Source organism: Eurypyga helias, unplaced genomic scaffold (assembly GCF_000690775.1).
Source record: "Eurypyga helias isolate BGI_N326 unplaced genomic scaffold, ASM69077v1 scaffold12445, whole genome shotgun sequence".
Lineage (NCBI taxonomy): Eukaryota > Metazoa > Chordata > Aves > Eurypygiformes > Eurypygidae > Eurypyga > Eurypyga helias.
Window position 1 is genome coordinate 15247 of NW_010250835.1, and position 24392 is coordinate 39638.

At 42.6% G+C, this 24392-nt stretch overlaps 1 protein-coding gene across 1 annotated transcript in view; it reads left to right on the plus strand.

Annotated features, from left to right (window-relative positions):
- Window positions 1-20798: 20798 nt before the first annotated feature.
- The window catches only part of LOC104509765 (CD166 antigen-like), a gene marked incomplete at its 3' end in the record, with an annotated part of 8677 nt that continues 5083 nt past the window's right edge, over window positions 20799-24392 (plus strand). Inside the window, exons 1-2 of the mRNA XM_010151811.1 lie at window positions 20799-20924; window positions 23667-23886. Coding sequence (XP_010150113.1) covers window positions 20871-20924; window positions 23667-23886 — 274 coding nt within the window. The remainder of the gene's footprint in view (window positions 20925-23666; window positions 23887-24392) is intronic.

Genomic DNA, 24392 nt, shown 5'->3' on the forward strand with positions numbered 1-24392 from the left:
GCTTAAGACATTGACATGGAAATAAGCAGCTCGGGGGTTCACAGCTCTGAATGCCTACCCAGGGCAGGGCTAAGGAATAAAGCCTCACCGTTTGTTCATTGCTCAGTTCTAGCAGAGCCTTAGCGCTCTGAATATTTAAATAGTAGCTCACAGGGATTAAGAGTTGATATTTTTCATCAGGAACTTTTCCCTAACAAAACCAGTCAGAACTGTATGTACGATTAAAATGAGGTATTACTCAACTGCTAGCTCTGTGCACTTTTGTCTTGCATTTAGCTCATGTAACTTAGTACTTTAGTTGCAGAGTTCTCTATAGAGAAGTATGTCTTGGTGTGTGTTGGTACAAAATCAGTGTTTCCTGACAGCTCTTGGTCTCTGGCAAGGCTCTAAATAAAGGCAAAAAGGGAAATGATACTAAATGAAACACTAATGCTGCACACTGGTAATGCTTGGGCATACCACATATAGCGTGTTTGTCAGCCCACTCTCCTGAAATATCCCTTAAATCATGTTAATGTCTCTTTTTTTCATTCTTAGTAATACACTTTGTTATTCCCCATACTACTGCCACGTTTTATTACAAGTACCTACACATGAAATCTGCTCTGCTCTTCCCCGTTATCGCCAGGTCTTTTCCAGCACAAGTACTGCCCAAACATGTTCTCTTTTCTTTTTCTGCTGACACTTGCTTTCTAGTTTTCCCCACAATACGTTATGAAGCCTTTTTCTCGGTAGCACCTAATCAGGATTTCTATCTCATATTGGTAATACTTTCACAGCAACATTTTCCTGTTTCTTTTCTTTTTTCTTTATTAATGGAGGCTGCAATAGTACCTTGACAGTTTTTTACCTTTTCTGTTTTTAAGAAATGCTGAGTAATGTCAGGTTTCATACTATTGATAGGTGTGTCTAAATGTAACGTGTTACCTTTTATAGGGCTCTAATGTTCCTCAGTGTAAATAGATTAAAGTCTACGATGTTGCAGGTTTGGGGTATTTAAATAATTTTGAAAGAAAACTAAGAAGAAATAATTTCTATTTCAAATTCGACTGATTTTTAAAAGTGATGCTTTTTAACTCTGGTAAAAAATCAGGTAGCTAAACCTTTGTAGTCACAAGTCATCAATGCTGAGTGAGAATAAAAATTTTAATCCATTTTAAAGTAAAGTGTGTGCTTTTTACAATTTCTTACATTATCTTAACAAAATGAACGAGCTTTCATTAGGAAAAAAAGTTAAAAGATTAAAGTTGATGAGCTAAATCAAGGTGTCCTGCTTGGTTGATTTAAATCCATGATTAAAATCAGTGATTTGATTTAAATCAATCCACTGTTCCCTCAGCCAGCCTGAAAGGAACCGTTCTTCATTTCCTGCCTAATTAGAATTGTTTCTGTAAGATTGGTTGGGATTGTGCCTTGATACAATAATGGGCTGCACCCTCTGAATTCCCTGAATGTCGTTTTTAGAGTGGAAGATCTTTTTTCCTGTTGTTTTCCTGCTTTTCAAATAATAGCTTTAATGAGGTGATAACTTGTGCTAGAACAGTATACCACTGCCTTGTCCTGTCCCCTGCAGGGGATAGAAAAATGGGTCTACAATCATAGCTCACCTTGTCTGTTAAGGACTGTTGGTTTCAGCTGGACAACTTCTATAAACACTGGGGGAGACTGGTGGGGGATGCAGGCAGTGTTGATGCTCCTCCTCTTTTCCTGTCATTTGGGCATTACGCTGCTTGCATCCCTGCAAGCTATGTCTGATCAGCCTGCTGGCTGGTGCCAGGTTACCCTTCTCCACAGAAACAACTGAAAATGGAAGTGTAGAGACGTAACTAAGTAAATGAGAGGCAGTAGAGCTAATAATGGATGTTCTTCCATGGCTTCTTGCCCACCGCTATGTCCTCTGGAGAAGAAGTAGGTGGAGGTTCCTGTGGAAACTTGTTGGCTTCCTGTGAGGGTACTCATGAGCAGCACAATCATAGGAGCTCCCTTTTCCTTAGGTGCAAGGAAAAGCCCCTAACAGAGCTGTAAAGGAAGTGTATTGTACTAACTGTATTCCTTTTATATTTACGAGTACAGAAGCATCCTATGATGACAAACTACTTTGTTCTCTGAAGTGAAACTGAGTAGCAAATTCTGTTGCAGTTACTGTATCCATCCTGAGGAATAAAGAAGCCATCTCATCCTGGTGCAAAATACAGGACAAACCCAGCATATTTTACTGCATTTTATTTGGGCCCTTAAGCAGATTTCTTCAGAAAAGCCTTTAGTTGATTTTTCTCTCTTTGGTTGGTCTGTGAGACAAGTCCTAGGACAGATGGACGACTTCTCCTCCGTTGCATTTCTTTCTTACTGAGATTGCACAGCTGTTTAAAAAAAGAGGTTGTCACATACTCCAGATCTTTGGAGTACCTGATACTGTGAGGCATAGGGGAGGCACAGAGGTACCTATAAAGTATTACTTGACTAATAACGTGCAGAGGTAGCATGCTTGAAAATAATACTGCTGACTGTTCTAAAAGCTGAATAATTTACGTTGAAAATGAAAAATGTGTAAAAGCTTGCTTGTACTTAAGACGAGGAAACAATGTGTTGTTAGATAGAATATAATTTAAAATATGTTGTGGGAATTTACATTTTTCTAGAGAAGGAGGAGTTGCCAAATCAAATTAGTTTTGAATTCAGGAAGCCTCTTGTTGAGGGATTCAGACAAGCCATATGGTACTCTCTTGAAAAGACAAGGGAAGTAATGTGTGGGCTTTTATCACATTTTAGTCATTTTGAGAAGAAAATATGTTTTAATATTTTTATATGTACAAAACAGCTCATATTGCAATTTTATGAGAAAGAAATTACGTATGTACCCAAGGTGAATCTAGAGAATGTAAACCTACCCAGATGCCTTCAGCCTTACTCCTTCTAACAGGATACTTTTGAGCAATTTCTGAAGGTCCCGGATCACAGCCCTTGTGTGCCAAAGCTGTGGGTTCCCATCCAAGGGTCGCTGTCCAGCACTGACAGGAAGGGAACGACTGGAAAGCAGCTGGAGAGCAGGGGGTGCTCCAGGGGCGTCCCGGCACCTGGGTCTCAACCCCCAGCCTCTTTACTGCTGTCTCTTAATTCTGCGCATTACTTTTAGGGTGTGAACAACTATCTTTCAGACTGAATTTGCGTACCAAGTGCATTTAAGAAAAGAAAAAGCAGCACATAAAGTTAAAGCAATTCAGCCTAAAACCCGATTTGTACCTGTGAGAAACTTAAGGCAGTTGCTACTTCACTGGATAGTGACCTGGGCTATTTTGGTTGGTTATTTGGCTTTTTGTTGTGGGTGTTTTGGGATGTGGGTGTGGTTTTTTTCATGACACCCAATTAAAACCAACCTAAAATTAGATATGTTATCTCAAATACTGTTGATTCTCACACACGCACAAAACCCACACCACACGCGTCTTGAGCGCACATGCTGTGGCATCCCTCCGTTCCGTCAGACAAGCCAATACTGACATTTCTGCAAGGACCCTGGTCTCTTAAAAAAGGCAACTTCTCAAGAATAAAACTTTGCAAAGTCACTTTTATCTTCACTGTGAGACATTTTTTCCCATTAATTTAGATTAAAAATGTTTGTTGTCAGTATCAGGGCATTAAAAACATACATCATTCCCTGAGCTGTTCAGACATGGTCAAAGCTCACATAAATAATTCTCTAGGCTTGGTGTTTTACGGAGAGCACCATCTGGCTCCAGAAAGGAAAAAGGATTCCAGAACTAATAATTGGTTTTCAGTATTTCCTCAGAATATTTTTTAAATATGTGTGCTAATTACTGCATGTTTTTACAGAAGCTGGGGACTATTAAAAAGCATTCTGCTTCTTCACAGAAGACAGAAGAACAAATTTTTGTCCTTGGGGGCCATATCCTGTGCCCCACTAAGCCATCCTAGCACCCTTTCTGACACTAAGAGATGGCTTGAAGTATCTGTAAGATTGTATTGTCCTTTTAGAAGTGTTTTTTGCCAGGTACCCAGCATGGTCACATTCCTCTTGACACAGACTAGTGGTTAGGAAGGGCTGTAGGTAGCAGAGCTCTGGGAGTCCCCTTGGGCATGATGGCTTTGAGAGCCACAGCACAACAGGACGACTTGTGACTGACTGCTTCAGGGATGCTTTTAACTTACCAAAAGCTGAAGCAGTCCCTTGCTCAGGCCCTGTGCAAATGCTGTTTCTCTGTCTCTTAGGAAAGAAGTACAGTACCTCTCATTTACTTTGCAGTACTGTGGTATAAAGATGCACAAGAAGGCTCAGCCCTTTAGTAGGTGATCTGCTTTAGCCTGGCACTGCATTAGCTTGTGTGCTTGGCCAACACAGGGGCTGTGTAGCAAACACCTTGTCTTCAATGGTGATTGTAAAATGGTAATGCTCTGAGTACATGGTTAGTGATGAAAAATTGATAACTAGCAGTGTACATGTAAAAGCTCCTACCACGAATCAAAACAACAACTCAGGAGATCTGTATTCTGTGGTCTTGCTCAGGGACAAGTGGCATATGGGTGACAGCAGCACCTAGGTAAGGAAATCGGTAATTGTGGCCCAAGTATGTAGGTCAAAACATCATGTTGGACTGTACTTAGAAGTGCAGTTGGACCTGAATGCAGTTTACAGGGGCATAATGCACTGCAGAAGCTGTCATGCTAACTAAAAACACTACTGCCTTCTCCGCAAAGAGTTTCTGACAGGTATTTGGAGAAGGCAGCCAACTTTCACACCAAGATAAGTGTTTATAGAGAGTTTCAATGACAACCTAAGTGTGGCCACTCTGTGCTGGAAGCCATGCATCTAACTAAGGCGGGCTACTGTGAAGGAAATGCTGTTTACTCAACCATCCACACTGAAATCTAAAATTACAAGCATCCATGTCTGTGCAGCTGCTCTCATTTCTGATAGCGCTCTTCAGGAGTACGTCGAAACGAGTGGCATGTAGCGAATACATTCCCTAAGGCCAGTGTAGTCTATTACCTGGGTAGTCAAAGTTTCTCTGTGCCTGCAAACCACGTACCAGGTTTTATTTGTGGGAGGGGTGCGTGCTGTGTGCCTGGAGTTGGGGGGCTCCTTGAGCAGGGGAAGTAACAGTGGTTTCACAGGGGTCCTGAAGTGCTCCACTGAAGGCTGGGCTGGGTCCCTGAGCAACTGCTTGATCGAGCCTCTGTTACCTTATAAATGGGGTCCTGGACTTTGAAAGCTACAGCGATATCTATAATAATAGGGAGGCAAGCCTAGTCAGCATAACTGTTTTCTAGTAGTAATGCTGATGTTTTGTGTCCCCGTCCTTATGCTGTGGGACTATTTGTTCTTGAAGGTAAATATATGCATAAATATTTGAAAGATTGAACTTCCGTATTGCTTCTGTTTGCACAGTAGCTCTGTGATACCCTTTCTGGCACTAAAGATAGGCCTTACAGTACATTCTGCTGCTTTTATACTTTATAGCAACACTGTATTTGCAGAAAGCAATGACTACAGTTTAAAATTCTAGAAGGTAACTCGTGTATTAAGTTAAAAAATGAATAGAAACCATACTTTGCATTTTATAACCCTTCACAGTTTTCTCCAGAGGGGCAGCTGGGATTTACAGCAATTTGTTCAATAACTGGACAGTACCTATGTGTTCTAATATTATATTGAAAAATCATTCTAAGCCATTAGCCCATCCACTAGATTTCAGCTGCAGCTGAGTAGTCCTTTCCAGCAGTTTTATATATGAAGCATTATTTTAAGCAATAGTACTTTTTTTTTGTATAAACAAGAGAAAGACTTTGTGCAAAGAAGAAAAGTAATAGCACATGAGATGCTAGCTTATATATATGCACGTACGTATGTAAATACATACGAGGTGGAAACAGACCCTGATATTTGACAGCGTTTCATACCATCGCACATGTCGGTAATGTCGACAAGTAGAGATGATGGGCACTGAAGTCACACCAGCCTTACATATTTCCATATCCGTGCGTCTGTGTTTCACCACTGAATAAGTCTGTGTGATGTTAACTCTTTCTTTTTATGTATCGTTTGTGCTGCTGACACAGCTCTTAATTTTCAGCATCCTGGTTAAGAAAGGCAGGCAAAGATGAAACTTGCAGAATGCAGGTGATGCCAATTTCCCCCATTGGTGAATGTGTACATCTGCTTCAGCCCATCCTCCTACAACAGGAGACATTTGCCAGTACCAGGGAAGGCTACAGGCATCTGTGAAATTTAAAAAGCTGTGTCTGTGAGGAGCCCATTAAATCTAAAGAAGGCCTCAGAGGAGCTGTCAGTCATTTGTCTTAGCATAAATCATAAGGATTATCATCATATAGCATTATACTTTCAATGAGCCTTTTCCCCTCACGCCTATGTTATTGTGTTATCAGTGAAATGATAGGTCTTGTCTCCAGGTAACAAAGACCTGCTGATGATTGGGGAGGCTATTCATCTCATCTGCGTCACTTTGACCTCTCCCTTATCAGTAGGGAATGCAGTTGGAAAACAGATGGAGCAGCCAAAAGCCTATCATCAGCTGGGTGTGGTCCATCCAACCACAGCCACCTGATGGCACATAAAACTGATGCTTTCCATTTACCGATCTACCACCCTAATTCGGAAGGGCTGGACATTTTCTGCTGAAAGCACATACAGCCTTTCCCACTCAGTGTTACAGAAGGATAAAGGGCATAGATGAAGGACAGATTTAAAGTTGTAACTTCTGCAAGGCACTTTTTTCTCTTTTTTGACGTGATGGTTCATGATTTTCACCACACGTAGATGAAGCTCATTCACTGAAAATAATAATCTGTACACATTGTACACATTACAGTCACAGGTGGTTATTTGCTCTGTTGGTGAAACTTAGCAGGTTTCTTTGGGAATAAACACTGCTAAAACCAGCAAACAGCAGGTTTGCTATGTGTGACTGCGTTATGGAAGTGTGGCAGGACTCTGCTAATGAGCTGTGGACTCTGCAGCCTTGGTGAAGGGCAGGTAGGAAGAACATGTTTCTGTAATACACAGTATTGGGTGCACATTTTTGGGTGCCTGTTGTGGCAGAGCATCAGTGGAAGCTGCATTGTGCCCTTGTGCCAGTTGCCCATCAAACTTGAATTCACCAAATATTTTATTTCTGACTTACTGGGTGTACGGGATTATTGCAGGAATGGGGTTGGAGTTTCTGCAAATGTTTCAGAGCACTGCTGGGGAAGCAAAAACAATGTCTTCTCCCCACAGATTTTTTTTTCTGCTTGCTGGAAACTTTTTGCTGCAGAGGGGAATGCTGATAGCAAGCCTGTGGCAGAAGCTGGGGAGCTGAACCTTAGGATAGTTTTGAATGAGTAGGGAAATGCCCAGGTGAATGTGCAGATAATGCAGAAGGTGAGGTTTGCATACCTGGAACATATTCAGTAGTAATGATCTGGCCCTTTTTCTTTGTTTTAGCATTACTTGACAGAGCAAATCATGATTTGAAGTAGAGGAACAACAAGCATGGTTTAAAAAAATTACATTATTGAAAACTGTCAGGCACTAATTTTGAACTTGGAAGGATCCTAGACAGGCAGAAAGGAAGTTCCCCTTCCTGTAAGGACTGTGGGCAGAATGCAGACAGCTCAAGAGGAAAGTGGCTAGAACAGTGTCTGCTGTTGAGATTCCGTTGCATAGGAAGACTCTGGTGGCATTGACTTAACTACATTAGTTTTTCTAATTTTTTATGTTTTCTTGTTTTTCCTAATTCCTATTTTTTTTTCCATTGCATTTATTTACTTGTAACTAGATTGGTGATTAGTAATTCCTATCTGTTACTGCACTGCCAAGCCTTAGGTATGTTAACCGCATGATTTTCCATATTTGGAGAGGAGCATTCCGGGTCAGAGACTCAGGTGTACTTGTTTTTTCTTAGATGGCAGTCACAGTGAGTCTTAACACGGTGCCGTGACTGAACCTTGCCAGAAATAGCCATTGACCAAGTGGGATGCAGTGACCACCCACTTGTAGTCTTGCAGTTGCTGCGTCTTGTTGGTTTAATCCTGCGCAGGCTGATGGGAAGAGGTGAATTGGCTGTGGTAGGAAGGGAGCCCAAGTGTCTCACCCTATGAGAAGTGGTCCACTTGCTTCCAGGTGCCCCTGGAAGGAGCTGGCAGGTCTGTGCTCCCTTTGCCATCTCTGCTCCAGTGCCACCACAACTGCAGCCCCGTTCCCCAGGCCTCTCGCTGCAGTGAAGCAGCAGCACGCGCAAGGGGAAGGATACACGTGGCAAGAGTTTAGCCTCCTTTTGCAGCAGGTCGTCTCCCTTGGTGCACTGCCAGCTTGGCATTGACTTTAATTCTAGGATGACAGGGCAATACGCTCTTACTTAGAGTACCAAAACAAAATCTCTGCTATGAAAAACATACACTGTTTAGCCTTTTATTCAGCACTTATGTATAAATTATGTGTTTTTTTCTGCACTATTAGCCTGTGGGGTGTATTGATCCACGCTGTCAATATCAAATTATGAAAAAGCAAGAGGGCCAGCTCTTTTTTTAGTATGCTGTCTATTGGCTTTTTTTGAAAAAAGAAAAAAAAGGATTCATAGCGTAATATAATGGGGGATTTTAGATAATTATTTTTGAGCTACAGGTTTTATTTGACTTAATAGAGACTTTTAAGACCCTTTAAGCTATTGGATACACAGCAGCATTGCTGACTAACATAATGAGAAGATAAAAAACAATAGCAGTACTTTTAGCAAATGGAAAAGTGCTTTCAGAAGAGCAACTGAGAAGCGTTAGAGAGGTACACTGCAGGAGCAGCCAGAGGCTAACCTCAGGAAGAGTAAGAAGTTTCACCAAGCTACAAAGGCTTTGTTGCTCCCATTATACCTAATTAGGTATACCCTTCAAAGTGGAAACTCATTGCAGTATTGACTCAGAAACTGTTTTCCCACATTTGCTGCTCATCTCTTGGGAGATAGCTTGTATTATCAAACTTTAGTAAGCTACCACTCACTTCCCTGGCAGATGTGCTGGACTATTTGTAAAACATCATACCACATCTTAACTATTTTAATAAATTATTTTCAATTTTCCAATATGTTTTAAAAAAAAAAAGTCATAGTTGCTTTATTCATGGCTACAGCTTGTACAGAATTATTTATAAGAAGATATGTTGTCCATCTTATCTTTTCCTCTGAATTATGAGAACTATCCTAAGCAATGTTTTGTAATACTTCGCATCAGTGGCCTTTCAGCTGCAGCCTCAACTGGGGGAAAGATAGCGCTTTTTTTTCCCCACTGTATGGTGCTCAGAAAAAAACACAGCTGGCTTTTCTGGTGCTTGCCAATGTTGGATGTGTCCTTCGACATGGTTCCACCCAGATCTTGGGGAAACGTCTCTGCTAGCCTTATACTAATTCAAGCACTTTACGTAGGCAGATTTTTTCCGTAAGTCCTATTTGCAAAGATTTGCTTGGAACTGCACTACATTTTTTCCTACTTACAGCAATACCATTATGTATGTAACTTTTAAAAACCTGCAAGATTTACTCAAAGGACTTGAAAATTAAAACCCGGAAATCAGCCTGCAAAACAAATCTGACTATATCTGGATTAGCACTGCATCCAGAAATACAGTTGCATCGTTCTGAGCCAAAAGCTAGGGTTTCCGTAAAATAGTGTTATTAGAAGGCCATTGAAATCACAGGTGATGTTTTGGAGTGGTGGTTTGTGGAAAGAAGCTTAGGACTTTCCCTTGGAAAGGAAAATTTTGATATAACAAAGCCCCTGTGGCACAAAGGCACTGGTGGCTTTCATGGGTTTTCCTTCCAGTTCTTTGGCAGATTTTGGAGCCTTCCTGATTTAAAAGGGACTGGATTAAAAAGCAGAGATGCGCTTACAGCTGCCAAGCCAGCCAGAGCTTTGCTGGTTCCATTTCAGAGCTATTGGTCTTAGCAGATTCCTTTGTCTTGGAGCTGGGCATTGGAACAGAGGCTGAGGTGGGAAGGTAGGTAGGTTGATGTGCTGACATGTAATTCATCAGTTACTGAGCTTTGAACTGCACATTTGGTCTCAAGCTTTGCAGGAGCTAATGCTAGGAACAGCTTTTTTTATGGAGTGTGAAAGTTTTGTTGACTTGGAAAGCAGTATCTGTTTAAGTGACAAACTTAATGCATTTAATGGTGGACATTTGAATTTTAAAGGAGCATGACTGTAAAAATTTCTTTTGCATACCTATCAAAAATTCTAGAAACCTTTGATGATGATTACTGCCATGATTATTGCTTTACATATAACATTGCAAGTTCCTAAGCTGACAGGTTATTAGTCACTGTTACTTGGATGCAATCTAGGTGTTTTGGTACATTCAGACTGAAGAAGCTTTTCTTCTGCATGTTCTCCACTGTGTTCCTTTAGCAGCAAGGATGATGGAAAATGTTCAGAAAATGCGCAGAGTGAGTGTCCCTAGGGTAAACTTACAGTAATGATCACCCCCGTAAACTATGCACTGTAGCATCTACTGCAAACCCGTCTGCACTTGGAAGGACATAACTTTCTAAGACCTCTACCTTACAGATCGAATTTTCCCTCGGTCTTTTCAAAAGCTTGTGCTCAAATCGTTCCAAATCAAGCCACAAGCAAAGCTTACAGGAAGGGAGCGTACAGATGCAAAAGCTGCATTCTGGTGTGGGAAGCGGAGAAAATAGTCACCAAAATACTGAAACAGCTGGGTGTTTTGAAATCTTAGAGCAGAAATAGCCCTCAATGAAATAAACAGCAGTTGAGTCGTCTGGTCTGTGAAGAGGCACACAGCACCCAGAGTTTTATTTGGTCATGCTGTAGGACTTTGCAGGCTGTGCTTAAAGTGCTCCATGGGATTTTGGACCTAAACTCGGGGAGGCCCCAGCCTTGAGCTCGCACTTAGGGTCATGTAGAAAGCCAAGCTATGTGCTTGTGCAGGAAAACTTTATCCCGTACTGTGGGTGAGTGGCTGAGCTATAGAGTGAAACACCAGTGAGAAGCATGCTTTGGCCTCTGTTCTCTAGACCGGAGATGGATAGGAGGGGGCTGAGGATTTCTTTATTGATAAGGTGATAGAGCTCCTGCAGCCTTGGTCAGATGGGACAGGTTATCTCAGCTAGTTTCTAATTATAGCTGTTTCCTTTGTACTGAGAAGGAAAACACGTGATTTGTGTGGACTTTGAAAGAAGTAGGAGCATGTTAGTTAGTGTTCATAGAGGAGAGGATTTCTGAAGTCTAGACATGTTTCCTTTAGTACTTTTTCATCATTTATAAGGAGAAACTCTGGGTGTTTTAAACAAGCTTAATGCTTTATGTAGAGTAAGGATAGCTGAATTCTTCTGGCATTTAATGCCTGCTCTCCAGCTCTGGTGTTTTCAGTACCTCTTTAGATTTAAATACCGTGCCTGTTTCCTGATGTGTACTGCCTGATACTTTGATGTTGCTGGGTGCCAAGCCCCATCTCCCTAATCTGCCAGAGTGCTTGCCAAATTCAGTCTTAAGCACGTAAGTACTCTTGTTTGTGTGCATTTGGCTACTTGTGTCTTGCGAATTAAGTAGGTGTTTCTTTGACCAGCCTGTGAAAAAAGAACTCAACTGTATTGGGTTTGCCTGGCAAGGTTTGGGTAGCAGGGGGGCCAGGGGGGTGGCTTCCGTGAGAAGCTGCTAGAAGCCTCCCCTGTGTGTGATACAGCTGCTGCCGGCTCCAAGATGGACCTACTGCTGGCCAAGGCCGAGCCCATCAGTGACAGTGGTAGTGCCTCTGGGATAATGTGTTTAAGAAGGAGGGAAAAAAAAAAACGGTGCAGCAACCTGCAGCCAGAGAGAGGAGTGAGAATACGTGAGAGGAACAGCCCTGCAGACACCCAGGTCAGTGGACAAGGAGAGGGAGGAGGTGCTCCATGTGCCGGAGCAGAGGTTCCCCTGCAGCCTGTGATGAGGAGCAGTTAGAGAACTGTAACCCATGGGAAGGACTCAGGTTGGACAAGTTCATTAGGACTGTCTCCCGTGGGAGGCACCCCACGCTGGAGCAGGGGCAGAGTGTAAGCAGTCCTCCAGCTGAGGAGCAGAGGCAGCGTGTGATGGGCTGACCACAACCCCCATTCCCCATCCTCCTGAGCCACTGGTGGGGTGGAGGTAGAGAAATTGGGAGCAAAGCTGAGCCTGGGAAGAAAGGAGGGGAGGGAAGGTGTTTTAGGATTTGGGTTTCTCTCTCATTATCCTACTCTGCTTTGATTAGTAACAAATTAAATAAAGATTTCCCCAAGTCAAGTCTGTTTTGCCTATGACAGTAATGGCTGAGTGGTCTCTCCCTGTACTTATCTTGACCCAGAAGCTTTTAGTTATATTTTTTCTATCCCCTGCCCAGCTGGGGGAGGGCAGTGATAGAATGGCTTGGGTGGGCACCTGGCCTCCAGCCAGGGTCAACCCACTACATCAACATCTTCCAGAATCACAACTGTGTTTTGAGTTGCGTCTTCCCCCCATGCCCCTTCCTCCCCCCAAAAAATTAAACCAACCATGAATGTGCATTCCCATTCAGTTACTTCACATCTTCAAAGAGCTGGAGTTAGCAGTGGCGATTCCAAAGGGTAATTGCTGTCCACTATATCAGTGCTTATAAGATGGTAAAGGATTTTTTTTTTCCTTTGGTGTTAAAATTGCCTGCATTCTGATGTTATTCAGGGTTTAAAACTCATTGAAGCAGTGCTGTGATAAAGTATGAGAAACCCTTCAGCAAGTTCTGTTAATGTTATTTTACATGTGTATGTTACATGAATTACTGTTGGATATATTTATCTGTGGTTAGTCTCCTGGTTAATGTTGATGATTCTCTTGCAACTAAGAGTTTTTTTGAAGTCCCAGTCACCCATGTGTGGATTTGTTTCACTATTTAAACAGGTAGAGATAGGAAACAATATACTGTTTATACAACCTGTATCGGATAACATATCCAGAATCACACACTCTTGTGTTTTTAATCATATTTGCATGATAAAGATAATTAATGTTTGCATTTTCTTGAAGTGTTTGCCCTGCTTCCCTGTTTTGATGCCCAGCATATGAAACAAGGAATTATCATAACCACCAAACTAAAATGGGGCTGTCATATGTATGAATTTTGATAACACAAGCCGTTGTTGTTGTTGCCTTCTTTAATCAGTCTTTTGACATCCTGAAGTGTATCTTGTGTTTTCTGTGTTATGTCAGAAGATTAATGACCAAGGGCACCTCTGTATGAGCTGTGTGTAAGAGTGCCTGTTGTAGGTCATGTGAAGAGGCTTGTTTTCAGTAAAGCGAGTTAGGTCACCTTCTTGAAGTGAAGAAATGGCACCTGGACCTCTGTTGCAGAGATCTGCCGACAGAAGACTGGGCGATTTTTGGCTCCCAGGCTGTTGTGGCTCAGCAGAAAGGATGAATAAAGTCCCATTATACCCATACAGGACTTAACCCGGTTTTCAGCTGACTTTGTCAGGCCAAGTACGGAAACCTCAGGTCCATGACATGTTTGCTGTATTCTCTCTTCTCTGTTCCCATGATGAGTTGTTGTTAATGTCTTCAAAGTTTACTAAATGTCACACTGGAAAAGTTACTTTTTACCAGGCAAGGAAAAGAGAGGGAAAATAAATAGTTAAAAGTTGAGTCCTGACTGAAAAGTCCAACTTCCATGCAGCAGGGATGTTGGCCAAGCATCTGGGAAGCAGCTTTGCAGAAAGGATCCTGGGGGTCTTGGTGGACAACCAAGTTGGATATGAGCCAGTGATGTGCCCTTGCAGCAGAGAAGGGTGATGGTATTCTGGGCTACATTAGACAAAGTATTGCCATCAGGTCGTGGAGATGATCCTTCCCCTCTACTCAGCACTGGTGAGGCCACATCTGGAGCGATACATCCAGTTCTGGGCTCCTCAGTACAGGAGAGACATGTACATACTGACTGGATAGAGTCCAAAATAAAGGACAATGAAGATGGATTGAGCATCTCTCTTATGAGGAAAGTCTGAGAGAGCTGGGACTGTTCAGCCTGGAGAAGAAAAGGCTTGTGGGGAGATCTCATCAATGTGTACAAATATCCGAAGGGAGGGTGCACACAGCAAGGAGACAGGCTCTTCTCAGGGGTGCCCAGTGACAGGACCAGAGGTGATGGGCACAAACCAAAACACAGAGATTCCCTCTGAACATCAGGAAACACTTTATTCCTGTGAAGGTGACAGAATACTAGTACAGTTTCCCAGACAGTTGGGGGAATCTCCATCCTTTGAGATATTCAAAAACACAGAGATTCCCTCTGAACATCAGGAAACACTTTATTCCTGTGAAGGTGACAGAATACTAGTACAGTTTCCCAGACAGTTGGGGGAATCTCCATCCTTTGAGATATTCAAAAATCATCTGGACATGGTCCTGGAAAACTGGCTGTAGGTTGCCCAGCTTGATCAGGGGGGAAGGGAGGTTGGACCAGATGACCTCCAGACGTCCCTTCCAACCTCAACCGGTCTGTGATTCTGTAAACTTACGTTTTTCCCTAAATTGTGCTTTTAATTAATGTAAAATACTTTTCAGTGTTAAAATCCACTTTAATGCATTATCAGTATCAACAATTGGGACAGTAAGTACCTGCTATCAAGTCTTGTCTCATTCAAAGCTGGAGAGTTTTTCTGTAATCTGTTTTACATTGTACCAACACCCAGCTGTCGTTCATATACTGCTTTATCTTAAGGGAAAAAAAAAAAGTTAATAAAGATGTGTCCAAAGAAGAGCAACAAAGCCAATGAAGGGTCTAGAGAACAAGTCGTATAAGGAGCAGCTGAGGGAACTGGGATTGCTGAGCCTGGATCAAAAAATAGAGGCTCAGAGGACACCTGAGTCCTGATCGCTCCCTACAGCTACCCCAAAGGAGGTTGTAGCCAGGTGGGTGTCGCACTCTTCTGCCAAGTAACTGGCGACAGGACGAGAGGAAATGGCCTCAGGTTGCACCAGGGGAGGTTTAGGTTGGATGTGAGGAACAATTTCTTCCCCAAAAGGGTTGTCAGGCACCGGCTCAGGCTGCCCAGGGAAGTGGTGGAGTCCCCTTCCCTGGAGGAGTTTAGAAGATGTGCAGACCTGGTGCTCAGGGACATGGTGTAGGGGTGGACTCGGCGGTGTTAGGGTCACGGGTGGACTTAATGATCTTAAATGTCTTTTCCAACCTAAATGATTCTGTGGTTCTAAAAGGTGGCTTCCTGGTTTCAGGGACTTGAAATTATTCTTTTTGTGAAATGCTGATGTTTCCTGCAGGAAATCAATTAGGTTGGTGCCTGAATGGATGCTTAAGAGAACCTACGTATACGCCTGTATAGCCGAAATCCCTTTAGGAAGTGGAAGGCAGAAAGAAAAATCCACCTGTTGCTACTTCAGAGCTGATAGCAGGCAACTTAATAAAATACTTATTTCATGAGGCAAAGCTTTTTAACCTCCCACGACGCATTAAGTACAACTAATCTGGTTACCTGGAGATAAAATGGGAGGGTCCAAAACTCAAGTAAAGACTTTGAGTGCTAATCCTAACTTAGAGTTTCCGAAGTAGTTAACTACAGTTTCCAAGGTAGGTGCTAAATAGGTATAATAGCTCTTGGGTTTGGACACTTTGTTCCAGAAGCTGCTAATTGACCTCCCCTGCTCGCTGCTGCTGATTGCTGCAAAGAACTGTAGCAGCCAACGTGTCCTGCTGTTCTCTGGTAATAAGACCTTGTTCCTTGGGTCCAGAAAATGTAATAGAAAACATCATTGCTGACCCTGACGGGGAAGAAGCATCAGCAGTGAAAAAATTAGGTGCAAAAGAAAATAGAGGACATCTGTGTAGATGTAAAACATTATTTAAATCGGTGGACTCCAGGATATGGATGGAGGTTTGTTTAGCTGCCCAGTTTTCTATTGCTTTAGTACCTGAAAGTGAGCAGTGCTGTGGGGCAGCCAAGCAGGCTGGTGAAGATGAGTTTCGGGCAGTACCTCTGCTAGTTATAATTTCAGATACAGGTTCATAATCTCCCGAGGATCTTCCATCGAAAGGGTTTTTGAACAGCCGTTGTTGTGTTTTACCTCTGTCACAGAAATGTCATGCTTAAGCACTTAAAAAAGATGTTTGCGGCAAGAAAATATCCAGTATTTCAAATGAAAGGTAGAGTTGGAAAACATGGCTGCTTTCCACACGCTTCCCACAGCTTTTGTTATTTCCTTGAAGAAGCATCAGCTGACTGATTTTTAGATATTTGCCCTCTATCCATTCCTCTTATATGATCCCACTGATTTAAAAATAATACTTAGTCTAATTATGACCTGCATCATTGCTCTTGGTGTGAGGATTTAGAGTAACAGCACCTTCTCTAACTGTAAGTTTCTGGTCAAGTAGTCAGATTTTTTTGTTTTGTCACCAAAATATGTGGGTACTGTTTGGTTCTTCCCTTTTGAAACCCAGGCAGAGAGGGTGACAAAGGAGGATGCCAGTCAGCACTGCCATGGGGAGGTGGAAAGTACTGTAATTAAAAGCATCAACAGCAAATGCCATCTTAATTTAGCAGCGTCCTGCTGGGATCTTTCTTTGAGTCATCATACCTCCTGATGCTTTCTTCCCGTGTCCAAACCTACGTGGAAAGGTTTAATCTGCTCAAAGTTTCTTCAGCACTGGATCAAAGAGGGGGAAATGAGTTAAACCTCGGCCTGCTCAAGCCTGTATGTAAAGACATGGAAGGAAAGTGAGCTGGATTAACATGGCAGAGGTGTAATTCATAGCTACTTCAAGTAGAGCTTCTCCCACCGTAAGTGGGACAAGATCCTGACTCTGAATGAGTGTTGTTATTGATAGCACTAGCTCAGTTTTAGAAGGTAACATCTGAAAGTCATATAGAGGAACTGGCTGAGCTCTTAATTAGCTACAGAAAGGTGCATCAGAAATAAAGGGCAGGGCATGATGTCCGGTGACTTCTTGTAGTGTTGCTCCCTACAGTTGCCTTTGTGCCCTCCTGCGGGGCCCTGAAATTGACCCTGTGTTGTGTTAGGGCATGGATTAATTTTTTAGGTATCTGTAGACCCTGCTTTCGTTTTCTTAGAATGAGCTTGGATACTATGTAAAGGGCTCTCAGAAAATGATAGTTGATGGTAAGCACTGTCATATCATTAAGCAATCATTTTCTTCTATTTTCTTCTTCATCCCACCATTTTACAGTATTTCTAATAGCAACTGAGAGAGGAGTTGCCAAATTTGTTTGAGGTGTTTGTTTTGTTTGTTTGTTTCTTAAATGTGTAGGTTTGCAAAGTTGTTTTGCGGGGATTAGTGAAGTTCCTGCAGTGAAAATTTGCAGTTATTCAACTAGTTTGCACTCCTTAAATGTCCCAGGTTTGTTGCTACAGAAGTGGGATTTATGGCAGAACCTCTGGTATTCTTGTACGGACCATTTCTCTGTATTTAAAGTGAAACCTGTGTCTGTCTGTGCTGGGTTCAGTCAGGAAAGAGTCAACTCTCTTTACCCTGGCTGCTAGGAAGCTGTTCCTGGATGCAGAGAGCAGCACTGATCAGGTCTCAGCTGGCGCTGGGGAATGCCTGCACTGAATTCAAGGTCTTTCTCTGTTTCTGATCCTGCAGCTGCGTTCCCAGCTCTCGCTGTCTGGCTACAGGCATAGCAGGGGACACACAGTTCAGGCACCTGACCCCAACTGACCAAGGGAGTATTTCATCCCATAGTACGTCATGCTCGGGGGGGAGCCTTTCCTCCCCCCCTTACTGCCTCCCGTTCACTCCCGTACACTTGCTAACACTCTCCCTGACTCCTGCGTTAGCTGCTTTGCTAACTCCTGTGCTGGCTGCTTCGTGAGGGAGTTGGTGGGTTTGTTTAGTTTTCCTGGTCGTGCTATCACTGATAGAGTTTGCTCAGAATCTGCTGCGATAGCTCTCGGGCTGCAATCACTCTTGGGCTCTGACTCTCATTTCTCAGCACCTGGTTTTGCATTGGTCAGTGGGTGGTGAGCAACTGTATCATATTGTATCATATGTTTTATTTTCTATTATTTTAATTACTTCTTAGTAGTATTTTTATGTATTAGTTTAGATGTAATTAGTAAATAGTACTTATCTCAATTTTACAAGCTTCCTCATTTCTTTTTCCTCTGATTCTCCCCCTCCACTGGAGGGGAGGGGGATTTGTGAGAGTGGCTTTGTGGTATTTTGCTAGCCGGAGTTAAACCATGACACTGCTTCTGTGTTATCAATTTCTTAGAACATAGAAGGATTTTAATTTAGGCAGAATTTATGGCAAGACATGATTGGGCTGAGGGTGGAGGTCCATCTTAAGTAATGCCTTTCAGATGAAAGATTTCTAACATGGGAGGCCAGTCTTTGTCAGGCCATTCATCAGTTACCTGCTCCGAATGCTATAAATGCCAATCCTTGCTAGAAACAGTTTCATTCACTCTTGTGAGGCTGTTTGTCAAGTCTTTGGTAATACGTACTTGTTACCTTAGCAACTTGCAGGGGTTAAACGGGTGTCTAGGAGGAACATACAGATCCCACAGGGTCATTTTGTTTTCCCCTAATGACAGAGAATATCTCCAAGCAAGAGGACCAGTTTTTACTTGTGAAGCAAAATAACCATTACAGAATTCCAAATTGCTAAATAACACTTGACTGGAATTTGAATGGGCACTAACCTGCTTACTAATTGAATATACATTTGCAAGTCTCTTGCAATTTTGTAGCCATAGGAGAGAGGAACCAAAAAGGACTGCTTTTTTTAGCTCCAGCAGAAATGAAAATTGAGATTCAACTTCCAAAGCAGACATTGCATTGTCCCCCTCCTGGATGTCAGAATGAAGATGTGAGCAGAGAGGGCCAAGGGAAAAATTTGTTCTGGCTTTGAATTTTACTTCCATTTATAGTTTAATTTGGTAAAACATCAGTACTATTTCCATAAAATTGAAGTTAGCCGATTTCTTCCAAAATGTTCTTGTTTCATTTTTAGAGATTGTGCTTGCTCAGCACCATCTAGTGGACCCATTGCCGTTGTCACGTAGAAACCAGCTGGGCTTTGCGAGCCATACAGCACTAGAGTACGCAGTCTTTACAGTCTGGCTGGCGTAACTAAAGTATGTTTGTGACTAATTGTACATCAGATGAGCAGTTGTTTAGTTGAAAAGGAGCGGTGTGAAGGAAAGAAAGTGTAAGATACGTGTGGGTAGTGGTGCCTGGTTACCTCCTGTGTTCCTTTAGTCCGTTGAGCTCCAGCCTGCTTGCCCGCTTCTCTGCCTTACCTTGCAATGCCATCCAGCATCCCTACAGCAGGATTTTGGAATACCATTTCTTTGTGCAGTACCACAGAGCACAAATCACAGCCTGATTGTCACTGTGATACAAATTAAAAATATGAGTTGGTGCTAACAGTGAGCTTTGAAGTCCTCACCTGAGGAAAATTCTCCGGGGTCTTTCTGATTCAGTGTTTGGTTCCTTGAAAATACATGGTTTTGTTTAAAGAAAAAAAAATCCTTTGGTAAAACCTCCCTATAGAGTGCACATGTGCAGAAAGCAAGAAATTTGTCAGGTCATCCCAGTGTGTGCCTTGGGCCTCTGGAAATGATAAGGGGTCTGCAGCTCCAGTCTTTTGGGTGTGCATGGGAACAGGTTTGCTTTTTCCAGCTCTAGCAAGAAGGGCTGAATCTCTAGAAGAAATTATGTCTAGAAGCCTGGTTGTTTCTGCAGCCCTGGCTACATCACCAGCATCCTACTAGTCCATCTTAAATTCTCTTTTGACTTTTTTTGGCTTTCTTTGGCAGCAAGCCTTTGACTTTGTAGCTCTGGTTGCAAATGAAGAGAGAGCAAAGAGAGAGATCTGAAGTGTCTGGGCAGCAGACCCTGACAAAAGCCACAGGCATGCGAGTGGGAGAAGGCAGCCAGTGCTCTTGCTCCGTGACACTGAGCAAGCGCCGGTGGTGAGGCAAAGCCTCTCTCCAGTGTAAGGGGCAGTGAGCGGCTCAAGACCAGGGATAGCAATGGGAAACAGGAGCAAAGCAAAGTTGGATTATAGCAAGTGCACCAAGTTGTAACATTTACCCCATCAGAGTTCCTTGCATTTTAACATTTCATCACTTTAGGGGCTGTTGTTTTTGTTTAGTTCACATGTTTTGGACAATGAAAATAAGTGGGTCAGTTTTAGTCTGTAAATCTGTATGCATTAGCACATTAACATTGTGCTGAGGTTTCCAAAAAAACTATTCTTAAATAATTCAGAAGCATTTCACTTCATTTTTCCAAAAGCTAAATGTGCAGACTAGTTTGTTTCCCAGGTTTAAGGGACCTAGATAACACTCCTCTTTGCTTTTCTAAGTTTTTATGTAGTGCAGCAGTCAGAATATTGCTTGTCTGCTGGCCTCCTCACAATACTGCATTGCAACATTACCTCTCCAGGCAGAAGTGGCTGGTTTTTCAGGTGAAGAAAATAAAGGTTTAGGGATTTTCCTTTTCAAGTTCTACATTTGGGACAATAGCTGTGGATATTGACTGTAGTGTATGTGTTCATCCAGTTGAATGGGTGCAATCCGGTTTGGAAATCCTCTCGGCTGCAGTAGAAAAAATGGGTCCGAAAAGGTCATAATGTTTTAGTAAATGAATTTAGTGACAGGATTCCTGTTTTGTTAGAGGATTGGGGATAAGTCCTACATGCTGGAAAATACCCATTTACAAAAGACACGGCTCTGCTTTTCTAACAGCTGTGAAGCAAACATTAGCTGGCATATAGGAATTCAAGAAAATGCTTAAAATTGTTTCCTCTCTTTCTGTTCCTCCTCTAGCTCTGGGATTGTACACAGTAAATGCAGTATATGGAGATACCATTACTATGCCTTGTCGTCTAGAAGTACCGGATGGTCTTATGTTTGGAAAATGGAAATATGTAAGTATTGCTTACTTTTACGTTCATTAGAGCTGGTGTAAGATGATGTGTAATTTTTGTGTGTAAGATTATAAAACTCCAATCGTTCGGATTTCTGCCTCGGCTACCAAGACATTCACTCCTGTGTTTGTAAGACTGCAAGATTCCAATCTGCGTAATTTCTGTCAAGCATAGATGAGAGGTTGAGGAATTAATCTCATTGTTCAAGAGGAATAATTATTCGGGGGTTCTCTGCCAACCTGTATTAGAGATCTGGCGCGTTACCCAGTGGTGTCTCACTCGCTTGACAGAGCCATCGTTGTGCATTTGAATGCTTTTGAAGCGGGCTGCCTGAAGCAGGGTGTGCATCATTCCTGGGAAAGCGCTGTCCCCAAGCCTGGTTGATCTGTCACTCAGTACTGTTTCATCCTTCAGTGTGTTTTATGCACAGCGAAGAAGAGGGCAGAGCTGACCTTGGTAGAGTTGGTGGTGGTCTCACTCTGCCATTTCTGGTGTGTGGAGAGCAGAGGCAAAACCGCCAATGCTGTCCTGGTGGTCTCGGTCAGCCTGCAGTAGGAACACCACAGGGTGCACTTCTCCTACATGCAGTCAGCATCCAGGGCCAAAAGAAGAAGCAGCGTATCAAAGTCAAATGAAAACTTGAAGAATACGTGGAAGAAACTGCCAGGATACCAAAACTCTTTTCCTTCTCAAACTGACATCTGGACGACTGGTTTTCATCTAAATCTCCTCGTGTGCTCAGATCAAAATGTGACCAGTGATTACAGGTGATGTTTACACTCGCAGTGGATTTAAAATTACATGGTTCTCTCTCTCTTTTTAAAATGGCATCCACCTGCCTATTTTACAGGAGTCTGGTCTGCCACTGGGGATGTTTCGTAATCCTCTATGGCTCCTTCCCTTGGACCTGGAAGTTTGCAGCTTTTGCAGCCCTCATCTACTCAACAGTTGCTGCTACACCAACATGGTTTTGGAAGTGAAGTCAGAATTCTGTGGAGGAAGTTTCCCTAAAAGGGACAGTGAAACTGTTTCATATTAAGTGTTCAGAAGATGCAGGGCCTACATTTTGCAATGTGCTTTTCACTTTGCTGCCTTTTCTTGGGAAGAAATCCATCGGTATGAAGGTGTAGATGCAAGGCTGTTTTGAGAAAAAGGAATGTACTTTCTGGTGCGTTTGGGTTGCTCATCTCAGACAAGTACCAAGCAGCAAATGGAGACGTTACAGTTTCTACTAAATGGAAAGAGACATGAAACCTAATGTGGAGCGAAGTCTGTCCAATTGCTTTTGTATGAAATTGCTGACTCACGCCACGCTGTCAAGTGAAAGTGATACCCATTCTCCCAGGGCAGCTCCTGGGATGGCAACACTTGTTTTTAGCAGGGAGAGGGTTTGGTTTAGGTTTTTTTGGTCAGGTGATTTTTTCATTGGAGGAAGGAGGAACTCTGTTTTCTGCTCTGCTGCCTTGGGAGCAGCACTTTAAGTTGCTGGTGGGAGCCTGGGGGTGCTGGGAGGCTTTCACCGTGGCAGGAGCACGTGTTGCTCTCTTCAGCGTCCACCTGTGTGCATGCTCGTGCGCTGAGTAGGCTTATGGGGTTAAGAGCTCGTTTGCACTTGACAGCCAACTTTGCGTGTGTCGAGTCAAGGCAAAGCTTTCTTTCCTGCGTGACAGACATCTGGAGTAATCTGAGAGTTAAAAGTGAGAGAGGGTGAAAGACTGTAAGGGATTTTAAACTTCACGTTAGCTGTTGCCTCCTGCTCCCTGCCCTGCTCTGACACCACTCATCTCTTGTCACATCGTCATGCTTTTGTGGGCTCTGGAGTCAAGCTGAGGTATTGTGCTGGGAACAGCACTCCCATCAGTGCTGCGAGGTGCAAGGGATAAAAGGGAACGAAAACCTCTGCCAGCCCCCAGCACAATACTGAACGTAAAGATAGAGTCAACCTTTTACCTCACTTTATTCAAAGGCAGACACAGTCAGTCCCTGCCCTGGGCAGGGAGGGGAATGAAATCCTGCAGCACTCAGGCCCTAACTTTGTCTCTCATAAAAATAAACTTTTAATATGGTAGGCTTGTGCAAGGCTGTCAACTTTGTGTTCCTCCTTAGGATAGCAACTGCACACTCCTTAATTTAAGGAGGATGTCTAGAAAATGGTATCTTGCAGATTATCCTGAGATGCATAAATAACAATATTTGATTTTATGGGTATTCCCATGCCACCAGCTCTTGGGTCCTTTAAAAACAAAGAAAAAAAAAAAGCTAAAAACTAATTTAGAACAAAACAGGCAGTTATGCCTGATTACATCCTGCATTTGGAATGAAGTCTGAATATCCCAGACAAACAATATGAATATGTAAACCAATCTTGGAAAAAAGGAAACAGAAGCTTTTGAGCCAAGCTCACGAATGCTTCTGTTGCAAAAACTTTGTCATACACACAGTGGCAGGTGGTGCCAGAACCACCAGCCTTCATCAGAGAAAGCCCTATGCTATGCTGAGATTGAGCCAAAGGATTGAAGTTATTTCTATTGATGATATTTTCAGTGTGTACCATGGCAGTCTTAAACTAGCTCTCACATTACACTGAATTTCTTGTTTGTACAGCAGAAATAAATCAGGAAAAAAGCCATCTGATGTAGTTTTCAGATTTTTTTAAATTATGAGTTTGCACCAATTGCCAGTCTTCAGGAACTTCTAAATGAGTGTTTATGCAAAACAGAGGTGTTTATCCTTTTATCACAGGAAATGCCAAATGGATCTCCAGTATTTATTGCCTTCAGATCATCAACAAAAAAAAATGTACAGTATGATGATGTACCTGACTACAAAGACAGGTTGAGTCTCTCAGAAAACTATACGTTATCCATCAAGAATGCAAGAATCAGTGATGAAAAGAGATTTGTATGTATGCTAGTTACAGAAGATGATGTTTCCGAAGAGCCAACGATAGTCAAAGTCTTCAGTAAGTAAATCTCGTCATTAATACTGTTAACATTCAGGAGCACTTTGAGTCATAAATTGTGTAAACTTTTGTTTAAGGGAAAGAAAAAGAGTAAGTTTGGCTGAGTAAATTACTAAGACTAGCAAATTTCTGTAGCTTTCAAAAATGTAATCTACTGGTGGCATTTACGTAACAGGACTGCCTGCACTTGCAGTTTATTCATGATAAGTGCTGGCTCAAAGAGAATTTTAGGCTTTGATAATGACTCACTTATGTGATGTCATTTGGCCTTGGAAATGAAAAATGTAAAATTAGCACTGATTATTTTCCATTTGTTCTCCGAGCAAATTTTTCTGCAGGAGGGAAGCATTAACTGTGTGCGGCCTGCAGGATTAGATCAGTGGGGCGGTTTCAGCCGGCTCCAAGCAGCTACAATGCAATGGTACGAATGGTGCGTGAGCGAGTGAGAGGCTGCACGATGAGTTGCTAGCCCCAGATGCTTATTTTGTCTCCTGCTGACCTCTCAG